The sequence below is a fragment of the Corylus avellana genome, chromosome ca4 (assembly GCF_901000735.1).
Source record: "Corylus avellana chromosome ca4, CavTom2PMs-1.0".
In the NCBI taxonomy this organism is placed as follows: domain Eukaryota; kingdom Viridiplantae; phylum Streptophyta; class Magnoliopsida; order Fagales; family Betulaceae; genus Corylus; species Corylus avellana.
The window spans coordinates 3,034,024-3,059,355 of NC_081544.1; the positions used below are offsets into that span (position 1 = coordinate 3,034,024).

General features: G+C 37.1%; 4 protein-coding genes and 1 long non-coding RNA gene across 12 annotated transcripts in view; 4 read left to right on the forward strand and 1 right to left on the reverse strand.

Annotated features, from left to right (window-relative positions):
- LOC132179638 (alpha-L-fucosidase 2-like) overlaps positions 1–5,197 on the forward strand; it is a 7,884-nt gene extending 2,687 nt beyond the window's left edge. For 3 of the 5 annotated variants that reach the window (XM_059592383.1, XM_059592386.1, XM_059592387.1), the window contains 7 exons: positions 531–663; positions 1,180–1,338; positions 2,336–2,560; positions 2,639–2,754; positions 2,869–3,008; positions 3,861–4,056; positions 4,603–5,197. In XM_059592383.1, coding sequence (XP_059448366.1) covers positions 531–663; positions 1,180–1,338; positions 2,336–2,560; positions 2,639–2,754; positions 2,869–3,008; positions 3,861–4,056; positions 4,603–4,906 — 1,273 coding nt within the window. In that variant the 3' untranslated portion in view covers positions 4,907–5,197. Of the gene's footprint in view, positions 1–530; positions 664–1,179; positions 1,339–2,335; positions 2,561–2,638; positions 2,759–2,868; positions 3,009–3,860; positions 4,057–4,602 lie in introns of all 5 variants that reach the window. The other 2 variants (XM_059592384.1, XM_059592385.1) reach the window with 2 other exon arrangements.
- Positions 5,198–6,086: 889 nt separating this feature from the next.
- On the forward strand, positions 6,087–11,186 carry LOC132179087 (uncharacterized). Of its 3 annotated transcripts, none has more exons than XM_059591717.1 (3): positions 6,087–6,374; positions 7,193–7,344; positions 10,867–11,186. In XM_059591717.1, the coding sequence occupies exons 1-2, from the start codon at positions 6,217–6,219 to the stop codon at positions 7,332–7,334; spliced, it is 300 nt and encodes a 99-aa protein (XP_059447700.1). In that variant the 5' UTR covers positions 6,087–6,216; the 3' UTR covers positions 7,335–7,344; positions 10,867–11,186. The 3 variants fall into 3 exon arrangements, with proteins under 3 accessions (XP_059447700.1, XP_059447703.1, XP_059447702.1); XM_059591720.1 differs by having other exon boundaries at positions 7,193–7,302; XM_059591719.1 differs by lacking the exon at positions 10,867–11,186 and adding an exon at positions 7,563–7,639.
- Positions 11,187–11,314: 128 nt separating this feature from the next.
- Positions 11,315–11,888, forward strand: LOC132179088 (uncharacterized). Its single transcript, XR_009439881.1, has 2 exons — positions 11,315–11,422; positions 11,600–11,888. It is a non-coding gene; the product is annotated as an uncharacterized LOC132179088 (long non-coding RNA).
- A 3,935-nt stretch (positions 11,889–15,823) lies between these two features.
- On the forward strand, positions 15,824–19,204 carry LOC132177371 (zinc finger protein 7-like). Of its 2 annotated transcripts, XR_009439749.1 has the most exons (2): positions 15,824–16,643; positions 18,507–19,204. XR_009439749.1 is itself a non-coding variant. In XM_059589655.1 (1 exon), exon 1 carries the CDS (start codon positions 15,957–15,959, stop codon positions 16,539–16,541), a length of 585 nt encoding a protein of 194 aa, XP_059445638.1. In that variant the 5' UTR covers positions 15,824–15,956; the 3' UTR covers positions 16,542–16,874. The 2 variants fall into 2 exon arrangements, 1 of the variants encoding a protein (XP_059445638.1); XM_059589655.1 differs by lacking the exon at positions 18,507–19,204 and having other exon boundaries at positions 15,824–16,874.
- A 47-nt stretch (positions 19,205–19,251) lies between these two features.
- Positions 19,252–24,400, reverse strand: LOC132177370 (TIP41-like protein). Its single transcript, XM_059589654.1, has 8 exons — positions 24,145–24,400; positions 23,836–24,021; positions 23,017–23,107; positions 22,507–22,620; positions 22,359–22,418; positions 22,225–22,266; positions 21,724–21,852; positions 19,252–19,608 (listed from the first exon to the last, which is right to left on the reverse strand). Exons 1-8 carry the CDS (start codon positions 24,282–24,284, stop codon positions 19,498–19,500), a joined length of 873 nt encoding a protein of 290 aa, XP_059445637.1. The 5' UTR covers positions 24,285–24,400; the 3' UTR covers positions 19,252–19,497.
- Between the last annotated feature and the right edge of the window lie 932 nt (positions 24,401–25,332).

Consider the following 25,332-nt stretch of genomic DNA (forward strand, 5'->3'; position numbering starts at 1 on the left):
TTTTTTTTTTTTTTTTTTTTTTTTTTTTTTTTTTTTTTTTTTTTTTGATGAGCAGTTAGGGATTGGTGGTTGTTGTACCTAGATGCATTAGATGTAAGTTATGTCTCTAATTTTTGTGAACGTTCCAATTTAGGAATAAGTGGAGAAATGAGGTAAACTTTTTTCTTCTTTTTCCTTCTTCATCTTCAATTTAGGAATAATTTTTATATGCCTTGTCCATCTTTCATATTATTTGTGAAAATTTTGATATTCCAGCAATAAGATTGTGCAGGAAGTTAGGCTTCCAGAAAGAGATAAGAGAGACTGATAGATAAAAGAGGAATGTTGGCCATATCTGAAAGAATTTTTTAGTTCACTTTCTACTTCTTTACATGTCAATTAATACATGAAATATGCATAAACTACTGCCTACCAACAGTAGCACATTGATGTAAGATATTGATTAGTCATATAAAACCTACAATTTCTTGCATTTAGTTACATCAAGATTTTATCTGGAGAGTTACTGACACCTTCATCTTTTTGTTCAGCGGGGCTCCTCACTTGAATATTAATCTTGAAATGAATTATTGGCCTTCCCTTCCTTGCAACCTTAGCGAGTGCCAGGAACCATTGTTTGACTTCATTTCCTCTTTGTCAACTAATGGGCGTAAAACTGCAGAAGTAAGACAATTTTCCCCTTCTGGTTTATATTAAAGCTTTCAATCAATTGAGTCTGTTCATCCATATGATCTCTTTTGGTTGCTAAACTATCTGAGGTGTAAGTGAGCATTACAGTTTAAGTATTGGACATTTGGAAACAATAGAGGACTAAGATGAAGTCCTGAAATATGCCTGCATGTGGGGCTCCCATGTCCAAATATTTAGGTAATCTTAAAGTAGGAAGTTTTAGTTTTAAATTCAATGCTGTTATCCTTTATACCATGTCATTAGGACTGCATGGTTCTTATTGTCATGAAAACAACTTGGAAACAATTGCTAAATGCCATCGAAATGGTGGGAGCCTAAATCTGAAAGCTATGTTTTTAGACTTTAGGAATGAACCATATGAGGCCTAAGACCAACACAATCTCTGTCAATGCCCTTACCCTCCTTTGTGATCTTATTCTGTTCTTCAAGACATTATTTTCCCATTTATAGATTCCTATGCACAACTTTCTTATTCGCAGAATGTTATAGGTAAACTATGAAGCAAATGGTTGGGTTGTACATCATAAATCTGACATCTGGGCGAAATCATCGGCAGATCAAGGTGATGTTGAATGGGCATTATGGCCGATGGGCGGAGCATGGCTCTGTACCCATATATGGGATCACTACGCTTATACGATGGACAAGGTAAGATTTTGAAGTTTTCCCCCTTTTTTTTTTTTTTTTTTTTTTTACTTATGAAAAATACCTTGCTTTAGTCTATCATTGGTCTGAAAATCTGTTCCTCGTAATAGGAAGGTTATTGAAAAATACTTTTCTAATAGGTAGAATCTGCTGGTATCTAATAATGAATCCTGTTTTAGCTTTGCAAATCTTCTAGATTGCCTTTTGCACTAGAGTTGAGCGAGTGGTTCAGTTAGTTCTTGTAGGTGAGAGATGGTCCCTGAAATCAGCAACTTCTCTTTTGAAGTTAAGGTCTGTGCAAAGGCCTTGAAATTCTAGGTTTAGCTAATGTGGTAAGTTGGTTAAATTTCCATGTTTTAATGTGTGAAAATAAATTTGTTAGCAAACCAATTGTCTCAAGAGCTTAACCTAATAAGCTTAACCTAATAAGCTTAACTATGTACATAAGCTCAGACACACCAACACACACCTTCTCATGCTGAAGCAAAACTAGACATGAATTTTGAACACAAGTATGAACAGAAAGTAACAAAATACGATGGTGATTCCCTAGAGTATAACATAACATTTTGGACTGGAAGGCTTTAATAGCATATTGCTGAACCAATTGTCACAGAAGTTGAAGTTGATAGGAGAATAGGCCCAACAATGTATATCAATTTCATGCACTAACTTGGGTCAAACTTTCACTAAATGCTTGCTATAATACTAAATATATGCAGCCTATAAAGTTCTGCTGTTTCTTAAGTCAAAGGTGATCGTCTTGTGATTTGCCTTTTGAAAACCCTGATGCTGGATCTGGAAGTACTTAGGTACTTGTGGAACTCATATTTCATTACTAGATCAATGAATCTTTTGCTTATGGCGCTTGAATAGTTTGATTGTTTCACATTCTTGAAAAAAAAATTTCTTGCAGCGCTGCACTATATATAATTTCTGCTAACAGTATGCAATTCACTCATTGGAGGTAAATGATTATTAATATGGTCTTCATAATTAGGATTTTCTTAAAGTCAAGGCATATCCTTTGTTGGATGGATGTGCATCATTTCTGTTGGATTGGTTGATTGAAGGCCGTGGAGGTTATCTAGAAACCAACCCTTCAACTTCTCCAGAGCATAACTTTGTTGCTCCTGACGGTAAGCCTGCTTGTGTGAGCTACTCATCAACAATGGACATGGCAATTATAAGAGAAGTTTTTGCTGCCGTTGTTTCTGCAGCTGAGGTGACGCTTTTATTCTATACCATCCAAAACAATCCTCTTTTTAATTTTCATATATTCCATATCTTTATATCCAACTAGAATTTTGACAACAGGTTCTGGACAGAGATGAAGATGAGCTTGTTGAAAGAGTGCGCCTGGCTTTACCAAGGCTGTATCCAACAAAAATTTCTGGAGATGGTTCCATTATGGAATGGGTATGTGAGTACCTCAAGTGTAAACTTGCCAATTATTAGCAAAAAAGGTCTTGCTTTGGAGTTCATAATGAAGTTCACTTGTGTAATAGGCTAAGAAAATCAGTATGTGTTAAGCCAGGCACAAGATTTTGGGGACGCAGATGTGCATCATCGACATCTTTCGCATCTATTTGGCCTGTTTCCAGGGCACACAATAACTGTTGAGAAAGCTCCGGATCTCTGTCAAGCTGCAGAGATTTCTCTCTATAAACGAGGTTTTTTTTTTTTTGTCTTTTTAAATCATATTATTCATTTATTCTGGGAACTGACTAGATTGCTTATTTTGTCTTGCAATTTCAGTCTAGTTTTGGGGCATTTGGATACCCCTCCAATTTTGAGGTCCTATTAACACCCCCTAAGATCTCAACTTCTTTTAATTGCACCTCTTATTTTGGGAATGTCTTAATTGGTTTTTGAATCCTATTTTTGTTAATACGCTCACTTGGTCAACAAATTTTACACCCTCATTTTACATGTACTAATAATAACAGCGAAAGCAACAATAATTATGACATATTTTTCCATAAGCTATGCTAATGAACTGGTTGACAAGACACGTTAAATTCAAAAAGCATAGGAAATAAGATTGAAGAAATTGAAAACTCATGGGTGTGTCTCAAAACATGGGACGGGTGTTGGTGAAATTTAACCTTATACATCTGTGAGTTGATAATGATTCTTTACATCAAAAAACCAAAAATAGGAAGAATAATTATACAATCAAAATGTTATCTGTTAGCTCCAATAAAAATTGTTAATCAAACTATTATCACTCTAAAATGCAAATTTTTGGTTTGTACCCACACCCAAAAGTACATAGACATGCATGTTACACATAATGTGGGAAGGAGGCCTATTATGATACAACTTTTTCCTTTAGAATTTGACTCTGTATAAAGAACTAGATATCATGCTATGTGTGCTACCATGGTAAACACCATTGCGAATCAAGTGGCTAAGTTATGCAGCCTGAATTCTGGAGTAGCTTTGTGGACTTCAACATGTATGATTGTTAGGAGCAATGTCATATGGAGTTGTTTTTCTTACATTCTGACCAATTTGAACAGGAGAGGATGGTCCAGGATGGTCAACTACATGGAAAGCTGCTTTGTGGGCTCGTCTCGACAACAGTGAGCATGCATATCGGATGGTCAAGAAGTTGATCAACTTGGTGGATCCGGATAATGAGGAACCATTTGAAGGAGGTCTATACAGTAATCTATTCGCAGCACACCCTCCTTTCCAGATTGATGCCAACTTTGGGTAAGTTGCAGTTTTCCATTCATGTCAATGATGCTATGAAGCAACCATCACATGATTGTCTAAACAGTTCTGTTCTTAGCTTAAGCAAGCTTGATACCAAGCATGTCTGGTTTTTTAGCGAGCAACTTGAAGGAAAAAAAACAAAAAAGATAAAAAATCAAAAACCTTTGGTGGAAAATTTTTATTTTGTTTTTACAAGTACTACAACCATTGCCATTAATTGCACCCCAGTTGCCATTAGTGTGCCTCAAACAATCCCTTATTTAAGTTTCTTGTTCATGTTTTAGTTGTATAAAACTAAGCCGTTCAGTTATTCAGTTCAGTTATTCAGTAAGATATATGGGAAAGATAATTATGATTAGAAGCTATTTTAGGGATCAAACAGGAAGTACCAAGTGTAAATTATGTCATATCTGATTGTGACCAAGCAATATATTTGACTTCAGTCTTTCTTTTTTTCCTTCAAACCTTCTTGCAAACAAATACTGCCTCGGAAGTAATAAATGTTGGTGATTGACAAAGGTATCAACAATATTTTGATTTCAGTTTCACAGCAGCAGTTTCAGAAATGCTTGTCCAGAGCACCATAAAGGACCTGTATTTCCTTCCTGCTCTTCCCCGGGATAAATGGGCTAATGGTTGTGTGAAAGGATTGAAGGCGCGTGGTGCGGTAACAGTCAGCATCTGCTGGAAAGAAGGTGACCTTCATGAAGTTGGTCTTTGGTCCAAGGAACAGAATTCTCTGAAAAGATTACACTACAGAGGAACGATAGTCACAGCAAGCATATTATCTGGCATAATCTACACATTCAATGCACAGCTAAAATGTGTGAAGACTTGCTCTCTCTAAGAAGCAGCCTTTCCTTGAATATCAATATCAATTAGATTTTAGGAACATTGCTCATATATTTTTCTAATAAATCTTTCATATATATATATATATATATATATATATATTGGTGTTCCTTCAAAAGTTAGGATCTTCTGAGGTAATTATCTTGTGTATTATAGGTAGTTTCTTGCAATGTTATATGAATCATTAGTACTGCTGCCATCACCTTATTGTGTGATGTACATGCAACATATCTGTAGTATGGGAAGAAGATACAGGAAAGAAAGGAAAGCAAATATGTTATGCTTCTTGCTGCTGATATGTATAATTTAACTTCTTGCATGTAATTTATGAAGTACAACCCTATCTTTAATAAGAGCCTTGTAAACAAAAATCCTGACTGTCACTGGAGACGACAACTCAAGCAAGCTCTATATCGACCAGTCCAACCTACCCTACCCCAAATTTCCTTTAGCCCAAAGATGGAATCTAAAACTTCTTGAATAGATGGAATCTAAATGGTGTCTACATGTGATTCTGTCCTTTCTACTACGTGGTTCCGCCCTGCTTGGTATATATTCTCTTTATTTAATGGTGGATCATATGCTGCTATGCAATTTTTTTTTTCTTTTTACTTTCACAATCTGAAAAATATATGCATGTGATATACATTTCAAGAAGTACGGAGGCAAAACAATGCAGGATATGGTTCCAAACGGCATTGCTTGAGATTGTTTTTTTTTTTTTTTACTAATTTATGTTATTTACTCAGCTGAAAAGTGAAAAAAAATAAAAAATTTCCAACCAAAAAAGCGAAAGAAAATACTAAAATGTAATTTTTTTTTTTTCTATTATAAAGGGAAGACTGAAGAGTACCATTTGAATTAAAGCTCATTGGTAAATTGGTAATACTAAAAAAGTATTATCACTTATCTAAATTAAATAGATATGATTGTCAAAGCTCCACACTTGCTGCTGCATTTGCATTAGAATCTTCAAGATATTCTATCACTTGATTTTATTTTTGAAAAAGACTCCAACGATTGTTTTTGATTTGGGATATTGTTATATCATTATTCATCAATTTTTACTAACTCAATATTGTTTATTAATTTATAATAAAACTTTAAAAGTGATCAATATTGATTATTGATGTAATTAAAATTTGAGAAAAATAAGAATAGCTGTAAATCTCTGCTCCTCCGCAACACCGTATCATCCACCTCACTGCACACTGCACAGCACAAAACAAAACCAACACAAACCCTTAAACCCTCGAAAACCCCTCGCGCCTCCCACTTTACTCAGAGAGAGAGAGAGAGAGAGAAATGGCTTTGCGCTCAGGATCATTGTCTCGGTCGCTAATCTCGACCGCCAGGGCTTCGTCGCTCCGCTCGTCGGCGCCTCTCCCCCGCATCCGCCCTCCGTCACTCGCTGCTCCCCGAGTGCAGCCCCGCCGCCGCCTTCCTTTCGCTGCTGTCCCCAGGTCCCCCGAAACTCTAACGTCCTCGCCTCCCTGTTTGGTTGCCGCGAAAATGAGAGAAAAACACATGAGAAAATTTTGAATTTTTATATTCTCTATTTTGTTTTTCGGTATTTATTCATTCATATTGGTTTAGATTTGTTTGGATATCGGAAATGTGAGAGATGGGACAGAGGGAATTTCAACCATTGCCCTGTGTTGTGAGAAAAAAGAGAGGACGATAAAGGAAATGTAAAGTTCGATTTTTGTGCTCTGAGACGGAGATCATTTGTCTCATTATTACTATTATAATTTTAATTTGCAATTGCATTTGTTTATTCTTAGCAATTACACTTGTTTGTTGGTAGGATTATATAGGTCTTTGGTTTGTGAATATTGTAGTTATTATCGCTTGCCATTTCCAAATAGTGCTTTACTCTACGATTGGTTGCTGAGAAAATGGAGAGAAGTGAAAGGAAAATCTGTGAATAGTCCTTATTGTGTGCTATCTTTTGTTTTTGTGTCCGCCTAAAGTTCCGAAATTTTTGTTGTTCAGTTTTGTTTCCATTTCCATGTTTTTACCCAAATCAACTAGAGATCGCTTTTTCAAGGTTGTTTAATTTTAGTTTTTATAAACCTACTTTTGTTTTACTATGTCAATTTTATTTTAGTTTTTTATTTGATGGACATTTGCTTTCTTGGGACACACATAGTAATGGCAAATCATTATTATTCTAGCAAATAAAGGGATCAAAAGGTTTTCCTTTCTCGCTTTTTCTATATTATTAGATGTTAAATGATTGTTCTGCTGAGATTTACTGGTTTTCTTGTGTTTCCTGCAGGAACTTGGGAGAATTGGGATGCACACAATCATTTCTGCCACTCACATTGGCCACAGGCCTCACATCTCACCTTTCTGCCAACGTGCGGGCTTTCTGTGAGCTGTCTCATGGTACCTTCCGTCGTACTTGTCAGGATCGCTAATAGTCTCTTTGTGAGTCTTGCTGTTTCTAGGATACATGACAAAAACAAAACAGTTGTTTTTTCCTCATTTTGTTGTTATATCCACTAATGCCCTAGAGAACATTAAATGTTTTGGCACTTAAAAATTCAGGTTACAGTTCTGTTTGGTTGATAGAATGAGGGCTTGGTAGGAGTTTGTTAGTATTTTAAGTTTGGTTGATGAAAAGGACTTGGGATTGGGATTGATAGGGTGGAATGGAAAAGACGGGTGATGCACGAGGACTTTCGATCATCTAAAGGGCAGGGAGGAGGATGCTGCACTGTAGGTTATCCTTTCAAACCTTTCTTTCCAAAACATAAGTGTGGTAAAAATTTTGATTATGTATGAGTAAATGGATAATGTAAAACCTTAGAAATGATTGGAGAGTTTTTCGGTTAATTGCCATAGCAAAGCGAACCTCTCTTCTTTTTGAAGATTATAACGAGGGTATTATGTGGACCAATTTAGCTGCCATTTCAAACCCTCACCCCCTTCCCTGAAAAAATAAACTTTGCATTAATACCTAAGAGTCATTTGGTGCATATTTTATTTTTATAGTTTTATTTTATATATAATTAATTCTTGGGTTTTCAGATCTTTGTTGCATGCTAAGCTTTTTCGAGATGCTAATTACCATAATTTGGAGACAGTTAATGGCTCTTTAACACATAAAGGAGGCTCTAGCCTCTTCTTTATTTATGCAATAAATTTGTAAGAGGGAGAATCTTATTATCCATCTTTGTTTATATGTTACTTTTGTCTACTAAGTGTTATAGATTGAAATATGTTTGTAAAGAGTGATAATCAAAATGTACTTTTTTTTTTGGATAAGTAATCGAGATATCAGTAAAAGTATAAGGCGGCTCCAGATGCACAGTAAGTATACAAGAGAAAACACCTAGCTAGAAGGAGTTAATCTCCTCCAATTCTCATTGTCCTCAAAACTTTTGTCATTCATTTCCCTCCATAGATACCATAAAAGGCATAGAGGCACTATCTTCCACAAATCAACACTCAGAGCACTGCCGACAGTCCATCAACAAGCATACAAGTCGTCTACTCATCTAGGCATAACCCAAGATAGTCCAAATTGATTGAAGAAAACATTCTATGTTGCATAAGCAACCTCACAATGGATAAGAAGATATCCACGGTCTCTTCATTCCTCTTACACATGCAGCACCTGTTAACCACAATGACGTACCACTTCCTAACATTGTCCATGATAAGGATCTTTCTTAGAGCCGCCGACTAAACGAAGAAGGCCACCCTCAAAGGAACCTTAGTTCGCTAAAAAACTTTCCAAGGGAAACAAAAGTGTTCTTTACAAGCCAAGGCATTGTAGAAGGATCTATCTTCAAACAACCCCTCTTTTGGAGGGGACCCACCACAACTTATCTTCATTTTTCTGTCTCACTCTAGTTGAATACAACACCTTGAAGAATGAAGCAAAGTCATCCATCTCCCAATCATGAGCTGCTCTAGCAAAACTTATGTTCCACTTATTGGAATCAACATAAAGCTCCGAGTGAGTCACGAGCAATACCAAATAAATATGGAAAAACCTCCTTAAGAGTCATATTCCATCACCACATATCATGTCAGAATATAATCTGTGAGCCATCTCTTACCTCAAATCTGGTATGACTTAAAAACGTCTCCCAAGCCCTTCAAATATTATTCCATAACCCCACTCCAAACACCCCAAGAGGCTCATTAGAACACCACCCTCCCCAAAAACTATCATATTTGGAGTCCATCACTACTCTCCACCAAGCCTTTCTCTCACGTACATAGCGCCACAACCAATTTCCTAAGAGAGCACGCTTGAACATCAACAAGTTCCGTACCCCCAACTCCCCTTTAGAGATCCGCAAACAAATCTTGGACCAACTAACTATGTGATATTTGAAATCTTCGTCTAGCCCACCCCATAAGAAATCACGTTGAAGTTTCTCAATATGGTTTGCAACATTCGCATGGAGAGGAAAGAGGGACATGAAGTACATAGACAAGTTGGAAAGTTTTCTCTTAATAAGGGTCATCCTACCACCCTTAGGCAAGTACATCATTTTCCAGCTGGCCAATTAGCACTCTATCTTTTAAATAATTCCGTCCCAAATATGCTTGGCCTTATAGGAGGCCCTCAACGGTAAACCAAGATACTTTAAAGGAAAAGAGAAAACCTCACAACCCAAAGTACCAGGCAACCCATTCACATGATCAACATTTCCCACAGGAATCAGTTTCGATTTACTTGTTGCTCATGTTATATGTTCTACGGATACAAGCTATTTACCTGAATTTTTCGCCTTACGCTTTTAATAAGACTGCTGATTACTTATAAAAAAAAAATGGATACAAGCTATGGGTCTTTTGGTAATGAAGTTGCATCCCGCTAGAAATACATCAGATTCTAAGAGACGGTATGAAATTTCCGGGCAGGTGGTTAAAGCTTTCATTCATTTGGGACAAGAAAGCATAAGCGTTTCTGATATTGCTTGATACCATGGGCCACTGCTGGAATTTTGTTAGTGCTTGAAAGGGCTACATGCTTGTTCAATTGAAATGCTAGTTGGATCTGATTGCAGCTCTCCTTCGTTCTTTCTTTCTTTGTTCTTCTTCTTTGTATTTAGGAAATTAGGTTTATGCACGTTGTAGTTGCAATAATTGTCCTTTTGAAACTCGAGTGGCTCTGCTCTCTTCAATTTTTCATAAAGAATTGAGTGAGTCTTCCACACAAGCAATAATTGAGTGACTACCCGTTTCAAAGGGAAATCACTTAGAGACCTTATTGTCAGACTTATGTTGGCTGCTGGCGTGAGAAGGGGGAAAGAGAAGGCTCTTCAACTACCAGCACATCCTTAGTTAGGATATTTCTCTGATCGTGCACTGTCAGGTGAACATGTTCAGTTTGACCACCTGAAAATGCTTATGTTTGACAAGCTTTTGAACCGTGGGTGCTAATTTGACCTTTTAGTTGTAACTAGAAATAGCAGTATTTAACTCTAATAACTGTCTACAATCTTATTCTGTGATCTGTGCACTTATTGAAAAAATTTCCCCTTAATTCAGTGTATGTTTTTTAATTTGATATCACAGAGAAGAGAAACTTAATATCTATGGACATGGTGTATTTTATACATTTTTGGATTGTGGAATTTAGCTTTTGAATCATGTGACACTATGTACCTATGTAGCTGAATTCCAGGCCATGCCCTATTCAATTCATATTTGCTTGAACAAGTTCTTTTCCACATCCCAAATTGGGGTGCAAAAGACTTCTGCTTCTTTTTGTTGGGTTTCAATTACATATCGTGCAGGTTTTGCTTGGAGGGAAATTTTGTCATTCTTGTGGATTCTCATTTCCATCCCCAATCAGTATTCATTTGGGGAACAAATAATATGTTATGTTTGGGTGTTGTGGAAGAAGTTGCTGCATTTTTCAAACCACTTGGTGCATGCAATCCTATTTCTTATGCATTTTATGTTCCTTTCGCCATGTCATTGCAGGTACTTGAAAGGGCTGTTGTATCAGCACATTCGAGTGCAAAAGTTAATTTGCGGAGGAGGTCGTAGGAGCGGATATCTTGTAGGAACTTCGGCTATCTAGTAGAAAATTAATAAGTTGTCATTCAAGTAATGCCATTTCCAATAAGAAACTTGGAGGTTTTCTAAACCAGGGTCATCAACAACTCTTACATTGGTTCTGGCTAATTAAATATTTTGTTTAATGATTCCTGGTACTGTTAGCTTTTGGAGTACCTGTTATTAACATTTGCCGCTTAGTTTCTTTTCAATGAAAAAAATGAGTGATTTTCTCGTTACAGAAATATATGGTAAATGAGAGGTGCTTAATATCCAGTGTGCTTGCTGGTGGGTTTTCTCGTTATATTTCTGGACCTGTTTATGGATCCACAGCTGAGACAAAGTCTTACGGTTCTGTTTCCAATTGTCAGTCTTGAAGTCATGCATGGTAACTTTAATGACAAGGAGCGCATGAGATGGATAAAGCCCTGACAATTGCCTCACTATGGACAATCACGAGGGGTGTCACTGTCGGTTCATGGTACCCACTGTTGACCTTTTTGTTGTAGCAAATTTAAGCTCCAATCCAGAGAAGTTGGTTCATGAATCACTACTCCAAATTGTTGGTCTTTATAATGGGACTGGCCCATGTGTTTCTATGGTTTTTCCTAGTATGTTTTCTTTTGCCCAATATTTGACTCCCCATGTGTTTCATCAGGAAAGCTAGCAATTCAGACGGTAAACTCCTTATGGAATCCTATTTGTCCAAACAGGATTCGAGCAGCCCGCCCTCTACATTGGACAGCGAATTGTTGAGAATCTGGATAGCAATTCGCACTTCGGGCCCCCTTAAGTGCAGGGAAGGGAGTTGTGTCACTTGGACAAGACAGGTTACCAAGACATTATTTTCAATTTGTAGGCATATTTGTCGTCTCTTGCAAACTTGTCTAAAATGGTTTGTCTGCTTTAGATTCATAAAAATCAAAACTCGAGCAACTTTTAAAGACTTTCCTTTGCGTTGGGTCACGTACTGTTCTCATGTCACCTCCGTGAATCACGTTTCATCATTCACTCAGATGCTGCCAATCTTCTTTTCTTTCATTCTTCATTGGAATTTTCCTCGCAAAACCTACTCTCATGATACCTGTTGCTTCTGAGTCCTTGCCAGTGGTGTCATATTTTTGCTCCAGTGGTGTCATAGTTTTACTCTCGAATCCATTGTAATCTTCCTTATGCCCAATAATGCCATATAGATTATGATGGCTGTGCTCTTAGGCATTTACATGCAACTTGTTCAATGTCCATATCCACACTATTTGGAGTGAACATCAGAAAGATAGTGAAAACAAAATTTCAACTCCCCCTCCCCCCCGCGGTGGTCCTAAAATGCTATTAATAGTCCAATGGTTTTCATGTTCATCAAAATGCTTCGATAAAATTAGTCTAACGGCTTTTTGAGTCTATATTAGTCATTTCGTCCACCTATTGTCAGTAGGAGTGAGCAAATACCCGACCCACCCACAATACCCACCCTGTCCCATCCCGCCCGGTTTTTCTCACAAAAAACGAGGATCAAGGTTAAATATTAGGACACCCGAGTGGGGTGGGGCAGATAGCATTTTTTAAAAATTTCGAGTACCCGCCCCGCCCTGTCCCGCCCAATTTTTCTCACAAAAAACACGGATGCAGGTCAAATATTCGAATACCCGTGCAGGGCGGGGTGGGGCGGGTAGCATTTTTTAAAAATTTCAATTACCTGCCTTGCCCTGCAATAACCCTAAACCTAAAAACCTAATACCCGGCAGATATTATTCATTATAGCTGGGTTGCGGGTCTAATTTTTAATACCCACAACCTGCAGGTTGGGTACCAAAATACCTAATGCTTGGCCCAATCCGACCCATTCCAACCCCTAATCATCATACTTGTTTGTCACCTGTAAAAAAAATAACACGTAAAAGCTATATAATGTAACCGGGTAGTTCAATTCATCACTTCATTGTCCTGCTCATATCTCCTAACAAAAAAACAAAAAAAAAAAGGTTGTGGTGGGAAAAATCCACTTTGTCAATGGTAGTGGGGTTCTCTAGCAACTCACATCCACCGTACGAGCCACCTCTGTGGCAAATGGGTCTAACAACAAGTAGATAAAAGAACTAATCTTATAATCTCCAAAAAGCCCCGAAACTAATTTTATAACTTTCTAAAACTCAATGATTATTTTGATAAACATGAAACCCACAAGATCCATTTTTTGATTTAACCCTTTGATGTGAAGATAAAACATTTTTTAGCACAATAATTGAATGAAGAATTTGAACAACTACACTTTTTTAAAAGAAATTATCAATTCTGAAATGATGTAAGTGAGGAATTGGAGCTTTTGCTTTGTCGAATCCCTGTTGTGTACCCTTATCTCAAGTATTCATGTATGAGAAGTAGAGTTGGAAAAGTTGGTGCCTTCCAAAAGTGATGGACATATTCACTCTACCACTTGCACCATTGTCATATCATTAACAATGCCTTATACGAGCAATCTAGCGTCAGCACCATCACCATGAATCTTGTTCTTTTTGGAGATAATCAATAGCAAGGTATCAATTATAAGCTTGTAGGTCAAATATTCTCTCACTTAATATAATGGGTTAAATATATTTTAGCCATCTCAACTAACGCCTATTTTTATAAAGCTCGCAAATTGACAGTTGTAACACTTAGGTCCATGAAACTACCAATTTATTACATTTAAACCACTCTGTTAAAGGTTGCCGTCGGTTTGGCACGTGATCACTTTTTCATCAGCATGCCTATAATAGCCCTCATTTTTTAAAAAAAAAAATGTAAGAGAATGTAAAATACTTTAACCCTTAAACGAATTAGTTTTCTCTCTTCATGCCCCCATTTTCTTCATTTTCTTTTCTCTACAAGCAAAGAATATAAAAGCCTAAAAGATACATATTATAGAAGACTACAGTCTAGAAGAGACTCAATATCCGATAAATCATCTTCCTCTTCTAGCTCTAATCTTCTTCTTCTCTTAGCTAATCTCATCGTATCATGTTATTTTGGCTGGATTATAGATAAACAACTTTAGTTGTTAGCGCTCCTTCACATAGGCCACAACCACATTGAAAATCAACACAAAACTTGTTAAATTGCAAAGCTGCTTAGTTGTTCTATTGTTAAGTAAAAGCTTTTGAAAAGTATTTTGGGTTTAGAGTTTTGAAGAGTTCTTGAAATTGTAAAAATTGAGAAGTGTTTTGGTGAGGGCCACATTTGAAAAGTGGTGTTTGTGGGGTCCATAAAAGAAATATTATGTGATAATTGAAAAGTGTTTTTGAAAAGAAAAAAAAAATTTGAAAAGTGTTATCACAGCATTTTTTTTTTTTTTTAAATGGCAAAAAAAAAATTGTTGGAGATTGACCTCCACAGGTGGTAACCGCCACCCCCTCACCAAAAGAGGCAGGTGGGTCTCCACCTCCCCTCCCCCTTGTGGGGGTGGACACTGGAGGTGGCTCTCCCACCTCTAGTGAAGGGGTGGCCTCCACCCTGAGAAAGCAGGTGTCCTGTGTGTTTTTCTTATTTAAAGTATTAATTTCTTAATTTATTTTTGTATAATTAACAGAGCCTATTTCCACACTGAGAAAAAAAAACAAAAAAACAAAAAATCGTCTTCTAGGGTTTCATAGCAAAAAAGACTGAGAATAAGTACAGGTGGCCCTTAGTGGACTTCTCCTAATGTGCATACACATTGCCCATTAGATGTTTGAAAAGGAACCCCAAGAAGCCCCAACATGAAGACACCCACATAGATACCCCTATCAAAAGAAAACACTATGTTCAAATGGCAAGATACCAACCTGTCTGGTTTTCTACTTTTTTATCACCATTATTGGCAATTCTCAGGGCCCCATCACCCACCACAAAAGATCAAATCGACAGGCAATTTAATAATCTAACTTACTACCACCCACTAGTCACTACAATGGCTTCATTCACCATTTGAAGCTTATCATCACTCGCTTCTCTAATCAAGACATACCCATACCCCTTTTTTAGTAGGTACCATCTTTATTAAATTTCATACCAGCTTGACATGAAAGAGTTTACTGACTACTGCAATTGTCCTGGCTTGTGAGTAATGGATTCGAATTCGTAACAATTTGTTGTCTGAATTACTATGAGTGAGCCTCTATGAGGCTCGCATGTCCCAATAAGTAGGTGAGCCATCCAAAATCCGCTCAAACATGTAGGTCTCATAAGGACTAACAAAATTGCTAAAAATCTTTATTTGTGAGTATCAGATCCTCGATGTGGAAGCACTTGACCTGTTTACAAATTACTACATATAAACTATGAAGAAGAACTACTGAACAAATTGATCAGGTAAAAAATCATAAGCAGTTGTTGGTGCCCCTCCAATATATTGCAAAAGAGGACCTAGATATTCGCTTGATCAACCAAACAGTCAGCCGTTATTGAGGTATAAATAGGTTTCTCCCTCAAGAATTTTCAGTTTTTCAGCACCTAGCTTGAATCAATTAGTTTGAGAAACAGCCAAAATCTATAGACACATACATCCCATCGCAGGAGAAACCATGCTTAAAAGTCATAAAGGTTCAGCCAATTGAATTGTTTATTTGGTGGGTAAGAAGCACTGAAGCAGGCAGTTGAAGTACATGGGTAAGATTATGGTTTTGACTAATCAGGAAATGTTGTGTGATTGTCAACCTTGTATTTCTTTTGGTACTCCAAAGAGAACCATGTAAAGTTAGTCTGATTCGAGGACTGACAGAGAAAAGGCAAAAGATGAAAGTGGGGAATCCTAAGCTTGACAAGGGCAACAGTAAAGATGACATAAGCCATGTCCCCTGGAGCACCGAGCATCACTAGGTGGGGTCACTGAATTGAGATACGATAAAATAAATAATAACTCCCCAATCTCACTTCCCGTACATTCTGATATATCTTTCCACTTCTTTCATCTCCCTCTTTGATCTAATTCTTTGAACAAACCTCTCTATTCATTCAATTTACTTCAAAACCCTCACCTGATAGTTGCAATTTGTGGAGACATGATCTTCCAGGAAGAAGAAGCAACTGAAGTTACAGCAGACAAACCGCAAGGCAAGCTAATAATCGGTGGCAGCAGCGACGATAACAACAAAGGAACTGAAGATGATAATCCAGGAGAGTGGTTGAACCTGAGCCTAGGCAGGAATTTGCTCTCAACAGCTGGAGACTCAGACCCACAACCAAAAACTGCTTCTAACAAGGTTTTTTCATGCAACTTCTGCATGAGAAAGTTCTATAGTTCACAAGCATTAGGGGGTCATCAGAATGCCCACAAGAGGGAAAGAGGTGCAGCCAGAAGATACCAGTCCAATAGGATGCTGGCAATGATGGGACTGCCCTTTAGCACTCCCTTCGCCCGATCGCTTGGCGTCCGGCCCCATTCGGTTGTTCAGAAGCCAAGCAGAGATGCAACTGCAGTTGTAGCAAGATTTAATGATGCCAATACAGGGTTTAGAATGGCATGGCCACCAGTCACGCTGGAGGATACAATGGATATGATTTGGCCAGGCAGCTTTCATCTGGATCGACACAGACCAGAGCCGCCATCAGAGCCACACAAGCTTGACTTAAATCTGCGGCTCTGACCCATCCATCCTCCTTCTGCCTCAGTTTGGAATTTATTCTACACTCTTTCTATTGGAACAGCTTTTGACTTCTTCATCCATCAAGGACAGAAACTAACCAAGGTAGGATCCAGCGTTTTAAGATTCAATAACCTGGATGGTGGTTCTGCCTAATGAAACTAGAAGAGACACCAAAAATTTCCTACCACTATGCATGTTGTACTACAACCAAATCAGAAACATAACCCCACTTTTCAGTTATTCGTCTTTGTTGATGCCTAAAATAATTCCTGGTGCAGTCCACGTGTTACTGAGTTTTTTACAGGGTCTTATCCTAATTATCATTTTCTAGTTCAGTTCCATTTTGGTTTATCTATGGTTCAACCAGTATTATGGTGAAAATGATTGAACTGTAAAGAAACAGGTACTTAGGTTGAGCAGTATTACCAACTCTACAAATCAACAAATTTTGTCAAAATCATGCATTTCTGAAGTGAGAAAAAAATCCAAATAATTAGCAGGTCAGCTTTCCAGATGACCGCTGTTCGAACATGATCAATCAAGATTCGTGCCTGACCAATCCTGGCCGTTCGTTTTCCAGTGCACGTCCTTAACTGAAACGTGGCAGATCCTCCGTGTTTGAACGTGCCTATCCCCCGTTCAAACGCCACGCCTTTGCACAGAATTTCTAACATTTCTGACTTAATATCTTCGCCCCTTTTTTTATCGAATGCCTATGAGCTTCCCCATGCTCAACTAAATTTTTATTTAACTTGACATTTTATTTATCAAATTCTATGTTTCTTTGGTATTTATTTACCCCTCAGTGTTACATATTTGGTCTAGAAAAAAGATAATGCTTGGAAAATTTTCCAAATTAGCAGTGTTGGGGAATATAGTCTAGCAATTTGTGTTTCATCGTTGATGCAAAGCATATACAAGAGGATTTTTACAAACACTTGATCATCCGAAGAAGAACACTAAAAGAAAGCCTAGACAGCCATAAGTTTGATTATGTGATCAATCTTGATTGATTTTAGTTGATGTTTCGTGTCTTGAACTTAGGAGTATTTTCTTATGTAAAATCTTCTACTTTTTATTAATAAGTCATGCAACTTCTAACTAGTAATGTGACCACTATAGGATAGATTTAAAACTGTTGGATTAGATTTGAATAGTAGTTGTGATCACGTCTTAGCTAGGACAACTTATTGTCATATGATATGAGTAATGTTATTTAGTAGGTTATACGACTACTATACAACTTGATGATGTGGCAGTAAAAATCAGTCATTGGATTAGCACTTGGAAAAAAAAATATTACACATTATTTTCCACTGCCATGTCATCCTAATTATATGACAATTATATTGCAATCTACTAAACAACATTACTTGTCTTATTCAAGAGTTTTCTAAAGTTGAAACACTAGTTTTTTTCCAGAGAATAGAATGAATTTTCAGCCAACGTTTGTGGCTTCTCTCCCTTTTGCTCAGGGATTGAGTTTGGTTGTTCTTGCTAATTTGATAGCTTGAACTAGCTCTATGATTTTCCTTCTTAAACTCTCTTTTCTCTTATTAATATTTCGAATTGCATCAGTTGGTACTAGAGCAAGTTTTGTTATGAAGGAATTCAGTGGGGATTTGAGATATTTTCTCTAAGGATTTGCAAGATGACACATAGGAGAACCAAAGGCTAATTTTCATTGTCATGTTAACCCAGTTGTATGGCAATTATATAGTAATCTAATAAATAGCATTACTTCTTGTCTTATTTAAGAGTTTTATAAAGTTGTAACACCAGTTTTTTACAAAGAAATGAATGAATATTCAGCCAACGTTTGTGGCTTCTCTCCCTTTCGCTTAGGGATTGAGTTTGGGTGTTCTTGCTAATTTGATAGCTTGAATTAGCTCTCTGATTTTCCTTCTTAAACTCTTTTTTTTTTTTTCTCTCATTAATATTCTGAATTGCGTCAATTGGTGTCAGAACAAGTTTTGATCTGAACGAATTCAGTGGGGATTTGGGGTATTTTCTCTGAAGATTTGCAAGATCCCACCTAGGAGAAGGAATCAGCCTCATAGACCAGCTCCTCCACCAAATCAAAACGCTGCATTTGATCAACAACTAGTGGTCGGTATGATTAAAGATTTAAGAAGGCAGTTGAAGCTTTGGCCCAACGCGTTGCACAAAGAGAGAATCCTTCTCGAGATGGCAACGAATTTGAGGGCGATGAAAATCAACATGATGAGGAATTTGAGGAATCCTCTACATCTGAAACCTCCAAGGAGATATATTCCAATTGATGATAGTCATTGGGATGGTGGATTTAAGGTGGAGATTCCTGAGCTCAACAATGATATGAATGGTAGAGGGTTTATTGATTGCTTGTCCACTGGTGAAAGAGTGTTTGATATGAAGGATGTACCAATCTATGATAGCGATTTCGGCGATGAAGTGGAGGTAAGTTTGTCATATAGTCAAGAAACTCAAAGAGTTTTTTGAAGTTGTAACGACAGTTTTTTTCAGGAGAATTGAATCATCCAACAATTGTGGCTTTTCTCTCCCTTTCAGTTAGGGATTGAGTGGATGTTCTTGCTAATTTGATAGCTTGAAGCTCTCTGATTTACATTCTTAAACTCTCTTTTTCTCTCATTTATATTCAGAATTGCATCAATCGTCCTGGTTTGTACATGAACCAAATAACTTTGTCATGTGTAAGTTGAACAATAGATAATCATAATCAACTCAAATTGCATTGCTTTTGCTTTCTGCTGCCCAATTTGACATTGAAGTTATGGTATAAAACATCAAAGTAGAAAGTCACAAGCTAAAATTTGTGTACATGCATGAAGATAACTTAAAGGTCAAACATGAGAGAATGAACCACAAGAATACGCATGTGAATTTGGATGTTCAAATTCTCTACAACCGAAACATAGAAAAAATTGAGTCCTTTTGTATGAAGACAGTTATCACCTTACAAATTACCAGGAACTTTAAGCTTTTGGGTCTTATGCATGACGATGGGAAGTCTCTCGCTGATGATGCTCGGATCACTATAGGCAGCAGAATCAGAAGGGTATCCTTTCTGCACCATATTTGACCAATCAATGCATTCAGAAAAGAAAGTACTTTTAAATCCTGACAATACAGATGTAAAACTACACTGTTTCTTAATAGTTAAAAAAGGTGCCAACCCAAAGAGAACAAATAAAACAAGAAAAAAGATTGAGAATGCAGATTACTATGAGTGACTGATGGTACTAAATCTTTACCAAGTAGAAACTGTCTAAAAACTTGAAAATGTAATGCAGTTTCAATCATGTCAGTGTCCTGGCTTATTACTAAAAGTTTAAGCTTCTAACATTAGAGTAAGAAAGAGTCAAAAGTTTATAAATATCCATGAATTTCTAGTGATACCAGACTCCGGTTTATGGAAATTTGGCCGTCTACTACAGTACTGGTTGCCTAGCATTCTCTTCTTCTCGCCATAGCACTCTCTTCTTCGGAACTTGTTGATGTTCAATCGTGCACTCTTAGAAAAATAGCTACGGCGCTATGTGCATGAGAGAGAGGCTTTGTAGAGAATTGTGGTGGACTCTAAATTTGGCAGTTCTTGGGGTGGGTGGTGTTCTAATGAGCCTCTTAGGGCGTTTGGGGTGGGGTTATGGAAGAATATTAAGAGGGTTTGGAAAAGGTTTTCAAGTCATACTAGATTTGAGATGGGAGATGGCTCCAAGGTTAGATTTTGGCATGATTTGTGGTGCCAGGATATAACCCTAAAAGAAGCCTTTCTAGTTTTATATGGTATTGCCGGCTCACTTGGAGATTGCTGGTGGCACCAATTAATGGAACGTATGCTTCGCTAAAGCGGTTCATTATTAGGAGGTGGATGCCTTGGTCTCGTTATTCAGGGTGTTGTATTCAATTAGAGTGAGACGGGAAGGTGAAGACAAGCTTTGGTGGGCCCCCTCCAAAAGAGGGTTATTCGATGTTAGATCATTCTACAGTGCTTTGGATTGTAATGATGGCTTTCTTTTCCCTTGGAAGAGTGTGTAGCAGACTAAGGTTCCTTTGAAGGGGGGGGCCTTGGGAAAGATCCTTATCATGGATAATCTTAGAAAACAACATGTCATTGCAGTAGATGGTGTACTATGCGTAGAAGGAATGGGGAGCCCATGGACCATCTTCTTCTCCACTTAGAGTGCTATTGTGTAGAAAATGGTGCCTTCATGCCTTTTGTGGTGTTAAAGGAGAGAAATAAATAATATAAATTTTGAGGGCCATGAGAGGACTTTGGAAGAGCATAAGTCTTTGTTCTTCAATACTTAATATTTTTGGACAGTTGCACTTGTTTCTCCTTTGATTCTTAGTTATCAATATTTCCTTAATTCTTTTTTCTCCTTCTAGCTACATGTTTTCTCTAGCATACTTTCTATGTACCTGAAGGCGCCTTATGCTCTTAACGATATCTTAATTACTTATAAAATAAAAAGGTTCTTTCCCCAAAAAATCTCAGCATGCTCTTGAGCTCCCTTTTTTCTTTTTCTTTTTTTTTTTTTCAATATCTTAAGCTAAAGAATCCAGAAAGATTGGCTAGGCAAAAGAATTAGAGGATAGCAGTTATATCCCTAAAAGATACACAACCATTCCTACTTGTTCAATAGAACCCACACCCAACATATTAGTACCATTCCAAAATCAGCTGAAATAATTATTTTTTAATAAATAATCAAGATGTCATTAAAAGAGTAAGGCGCTCCCACGTACACAAGGAGTATACAAGAAAATGCTGAAAAGAAAATGCAGTTCATACTCCAAAAGAGACACATAGGAGATATGTGTGTGCTGGCACAGTGTTTTCTTGGGGTAGAGGAGACAAGGAGTCTTTCAACCTTAAAAGGTTATTATGCTTCAAAATTTAATATTATCTAAAGCAACCAAATTATCCCCCATAACACCCAGAAAGTGACAGAAGCAGTTTGTTGACTCTCCATATGCAGATTAAATAAGAATATCTGTGAAAGATTGGCAAATATATTAAACAACAACATCAAACTAACACATTGCACATATGCACAGCATTTCTAAAAAGTAAAGACTAAAAATAACAAGATTATAATCCTAGGTTCAGAGAACATTATAATTTTGCACGCATGCATGCATGCAAGTGCAAGTACGCACACAAAAGAGGCAAACTTACAGCAGATAAAGCTTCAAATGTAGCTTCTCTCCAGCAACTTTCTCGAAGAATGACAGGATTTGCATTAACTCCAAAGATGCAATGCATACGAGTGTCCCTTAGTCTCATAAGCACGCCATCAACTCTAAGCTACAAGAAGAACGGATTCAGTGACTAAACAAAAAGAGAAGGTAAGTAATGGCCTTTGGGCCTAATGGCACTTTTCACCTAGTATGGGGTGGTGGATGAGGCTGTGGGTTCAATTCTTGCTTTGCTCATGAGTTAATTAATAAGCAAAATAAAATGAAGCCTGTAAGTATTTTCAGAGTTTACTAGAACAGAGTACGCCCTTTGTAAGCGTATTGCTGCTTGAACATCAGAAATACTGGTGTGGAGCAAAAACATTTATACATGCTTAGAAAAATGCATTCACATGTGCTTAGAAAAAATTAATCAAATAAATTCTCCTTTGCATTATATAATTTCATGCAGAGATATCATGAACCAATAAAGTTCACTCACCCAGAATCGCAGAAGAAGAAACCAACAACTTGGCATGACTCTCTAGCAAAATAAAAATAACATGGTTAGTCCTTAACCATCTCAATGTTGTGCAGGTAGCAGTTTGACATCATATTAAAAGATTGAATAGTTACCACTTTTACAGTTAAGAGTGACACTCCATTATCAGCCAACTCATCTTCATACAAGACTACCTGTTCCATTACAGGATTACTTTGGTCATGGCATGGAAACATATTCTGGGAAGAGAACATACCTGCATCTAGGTATCAAGATGCGCACCTCATCATAGAAGAGAATAGGCTCTTTTGATGCCAGTGAAACAACATCAATTTGCTCCTCACAGTCCTCCCAATGGAGACTACATGCCTCCTGAGAGATTTCTCCTCTTCCACGCTGACCATATGAAACAGTAACAACCACAATATATCATTATTATTATAAAAAGAATAGTCCATGAGTATTAGGGTTGCGCCTCTCTGTGCTTTGAAAGAATATACATTACTTATCAAAAAAAAAAGGTCAAAGCCATAATGATAATCCTACAAAATTCAGAAGCCAGCTAGAATTATCCCTTTCTGTTTCCAGAAAAATGTTAGTCTTACATTCTGAAATTGGGAAAGACTATAAGAAAAGAATGCACTGAAAGGGAAAGGGAAAGGGAACTCATTAAATTATGCAACACATACACAAATTCGAATCTACGAGAGGAGCCCAGACAATGCATAATAATGCAAAATCTTAATTTTGGAAAACGTTGCACACAGTTATAGAGAAGGAGGGAGCACATACCTCCTCTGTATCTATCTCAATTGTTTCACTCCCACAATATGGTGTTGTGAATGTATAGTCATAGTCCAATATCACCTCCTGGGAGGGTTTGCTGCAAATTCACAAGAAGAATATAAGACCCAAAAGCAATCTCTCTGCACATGCTGTTATATTGACAAATAACGATTTGATTGACACACACACACACACACCACAAAAAAAAAAAAAAAACGGCCACACACACTCAAATTATACTTCACATAACCAGCACTCTTTCGATACTTATACTGCAAATCAACGGTGAGCCAACTCGAGGAAATTCAGACATATCTTTATGAGTAAGAGAACATTTACATTTCTATCCTGTGGGAGAGAATATGTTATATCAATAGAAGTGAAATACAATTTCATCCTCTACTTCGATCGAATTGGGTGTTGGTAACATGCATAAGTTCGGTCTTTTATTTACAGGATATGGGAGCTAGTGCTAATTTTTTTTTTTTTTTTGATAAGTAATTATTTAATTACTTTATAACATGTTAATTAGCTAGTGCTAATTAGCAGGATTAGGAAACGACACTAGGATAGAAATTTGAGTTGATGCCCTAGATAGGTATATTAAGGTAAACTTTAATGTGATTGTAAGATTGAAGCTTAGTGCTCTGACATATGTTACAATGTGACAAAAAATTCTAAATTTTTCGCTGCTCTAACTTTGTGCATGTGAATTCCACTTAGTAGGTTTTCCCTTTCTAATAGGATCAGGGGCCGAGGCATAACAAGGTAGTATCACCCTAAAAGCTATGCGTGATGTAGTTATATCCAATTTGTCCACAATACCTTCTGAATTTCCATTTCGCTGCGGCGGGGACTTCAACCGGCGGCAGCGCCTCCTGCTTCCATCCAGTCAGAGCATCGAAGGCATTGAAGTGGATTTTGATGCCACTGTTCAGATGTTTAAGAACCAAACAACTCTCCCCAAAAACCATCTCTGGCAGGTGAGAAGTCTGAAGCTTCTCTTCCCACCTGCAAGCACCAACACAGAGATCGTAACACCAAATTAAAATACAAAATTGGAAAACCCTTAAATTCATGTGCAATATCTACGAAATAGAAATTTGTGACTTTTTAGACAAAACTTTTACTGACAAGAGGAAGTTGGAGGAGGTGAGGATGGAGCGCTTGCGAGACTCGATCTCCCACCCATGGATGCGCAGGCCTTGCCGGCTGTCGGGCAGGGGCTCGGCCCCGGCGGCTTTGAGCTCCTTCTCATCCGCTTCCACTTCCATTTCTTCACTGGTTCCTCCGGTTTCGTGTTCGGTCGGACGGCTTTTGTTCTGTGATTCTCGTTCTGTGCTAGCTATGACGCGAACGGTGAGCGTGGGAGAGACCGGGTCAAATCTGGAATGGGCCGTTGGACTTGGAGCTGACCGTGGGCTTGAAATAAATGGGAAGAAAATTATTTTGAGAAAATTTTAGTTTAGTTCCAACCTTTGACGCGACTCGATAAATTCCTTAAACTTTTAAATATATCACTTTAGACCCTTGAACTTTCAATTAGTTTCAATGTAAACCCTTCCGTCAGATTTTAAACGTTATATGACATTTATACCCTAACTTTTATATAAAATTTTAACTTTACCCTTAATTTCAAAACTTTTTTTATTAAAAAAGGAAAATCAAAGACATTTTAATCTTTTTTCGTATTTTTAACGACTAAAATTGATAGAGGAATTCACATTGAGAACAATTAAAAGTTCAGAGATCCATGTTAAGAGATTTGAAAGTTTGGAAAGTTTGTCAAATGGCGTGAAAATTCAGGAAGCTAAACTGAAGTTTCCCCAAATTTTTTTTAATAGAAAGATATTACAGCAATGAAAATATTGAGAAAGAAAAAAAAAAAAAAAAAAAAAAAAAAGGTGCATTTTTATTTTTAGGAAAAGAATTACGTTCGTTATTGAAAATTACATAAGTTTTCACTTCGGTCTATGAAGTTTAGAAATTTACAATCAAATTCTTGGACAATTTTAAGGTATATGAGAAATGTTTCATAGTTATCTACATGACATAGTCACGTAGACAACAAATTATAAAATTTAAAATTCTATCATTAGTAAATACAACCAAAAAAAAAAAAAAAGAAGCTATTTTAAAAAATCTATGTTAGTATGATGTGGTCTTAAGTGAGGTATGCGTGCAAATATTAAGTGAAGCATAAAATTAAATATGATACATAATCAATTTTTGTGTTTAGTTTTCAAAAGCTTTACCAAAAAACATTCACAAATTTTTAACACATAATAGAATGTTATTTAATGGACACTAACCTTTGTTTGA

Coding starts and splice junctions, on each gene's coding strand:
- LOC132177371 (XM_059589655.1), top strand. CDS start 15,957: ATGATCTTCCAGGAAGAAGAAGCAACTGAAGTTACAGCAGACAAACCG.
- LOC132179087 (XM_059591717.1), top strand. CDS start 6,217: ATGGCTTTGCGCTCAGGATCATTGTCTCGGTCGCTAATCTCGACCGCC. Junction 6,375..7,192: donor CCTTTCGCTGCTGTCCCCAG/GTCCCCCGAAAC, acceptor TGTTTCCTGCAG/GAACTTGGGAGAATTGGGAT.
- LOC132177370 (XM_059589654.1), bottom strand. CDS start 24,284: ATGGAAGTGGAAGCGGATGAGAAGGAGCTCAAAGCCGCCGGGGCCGAG. Junction 24,022..24,144: donor ACCTCCTCCAACTTCCTCTT/GTCAGTAAAAGT, acceptor TGGTGCTTGCAG/GTGGGAAGAGAAGCTTCAGA. Junction 22,621..23,016: donor TTGAGATAGATACAGAGGAG/GTATGTGCTCCC, acceptor TCATATGGTCAG/CGTGGAAGAGGAGAAATCTC.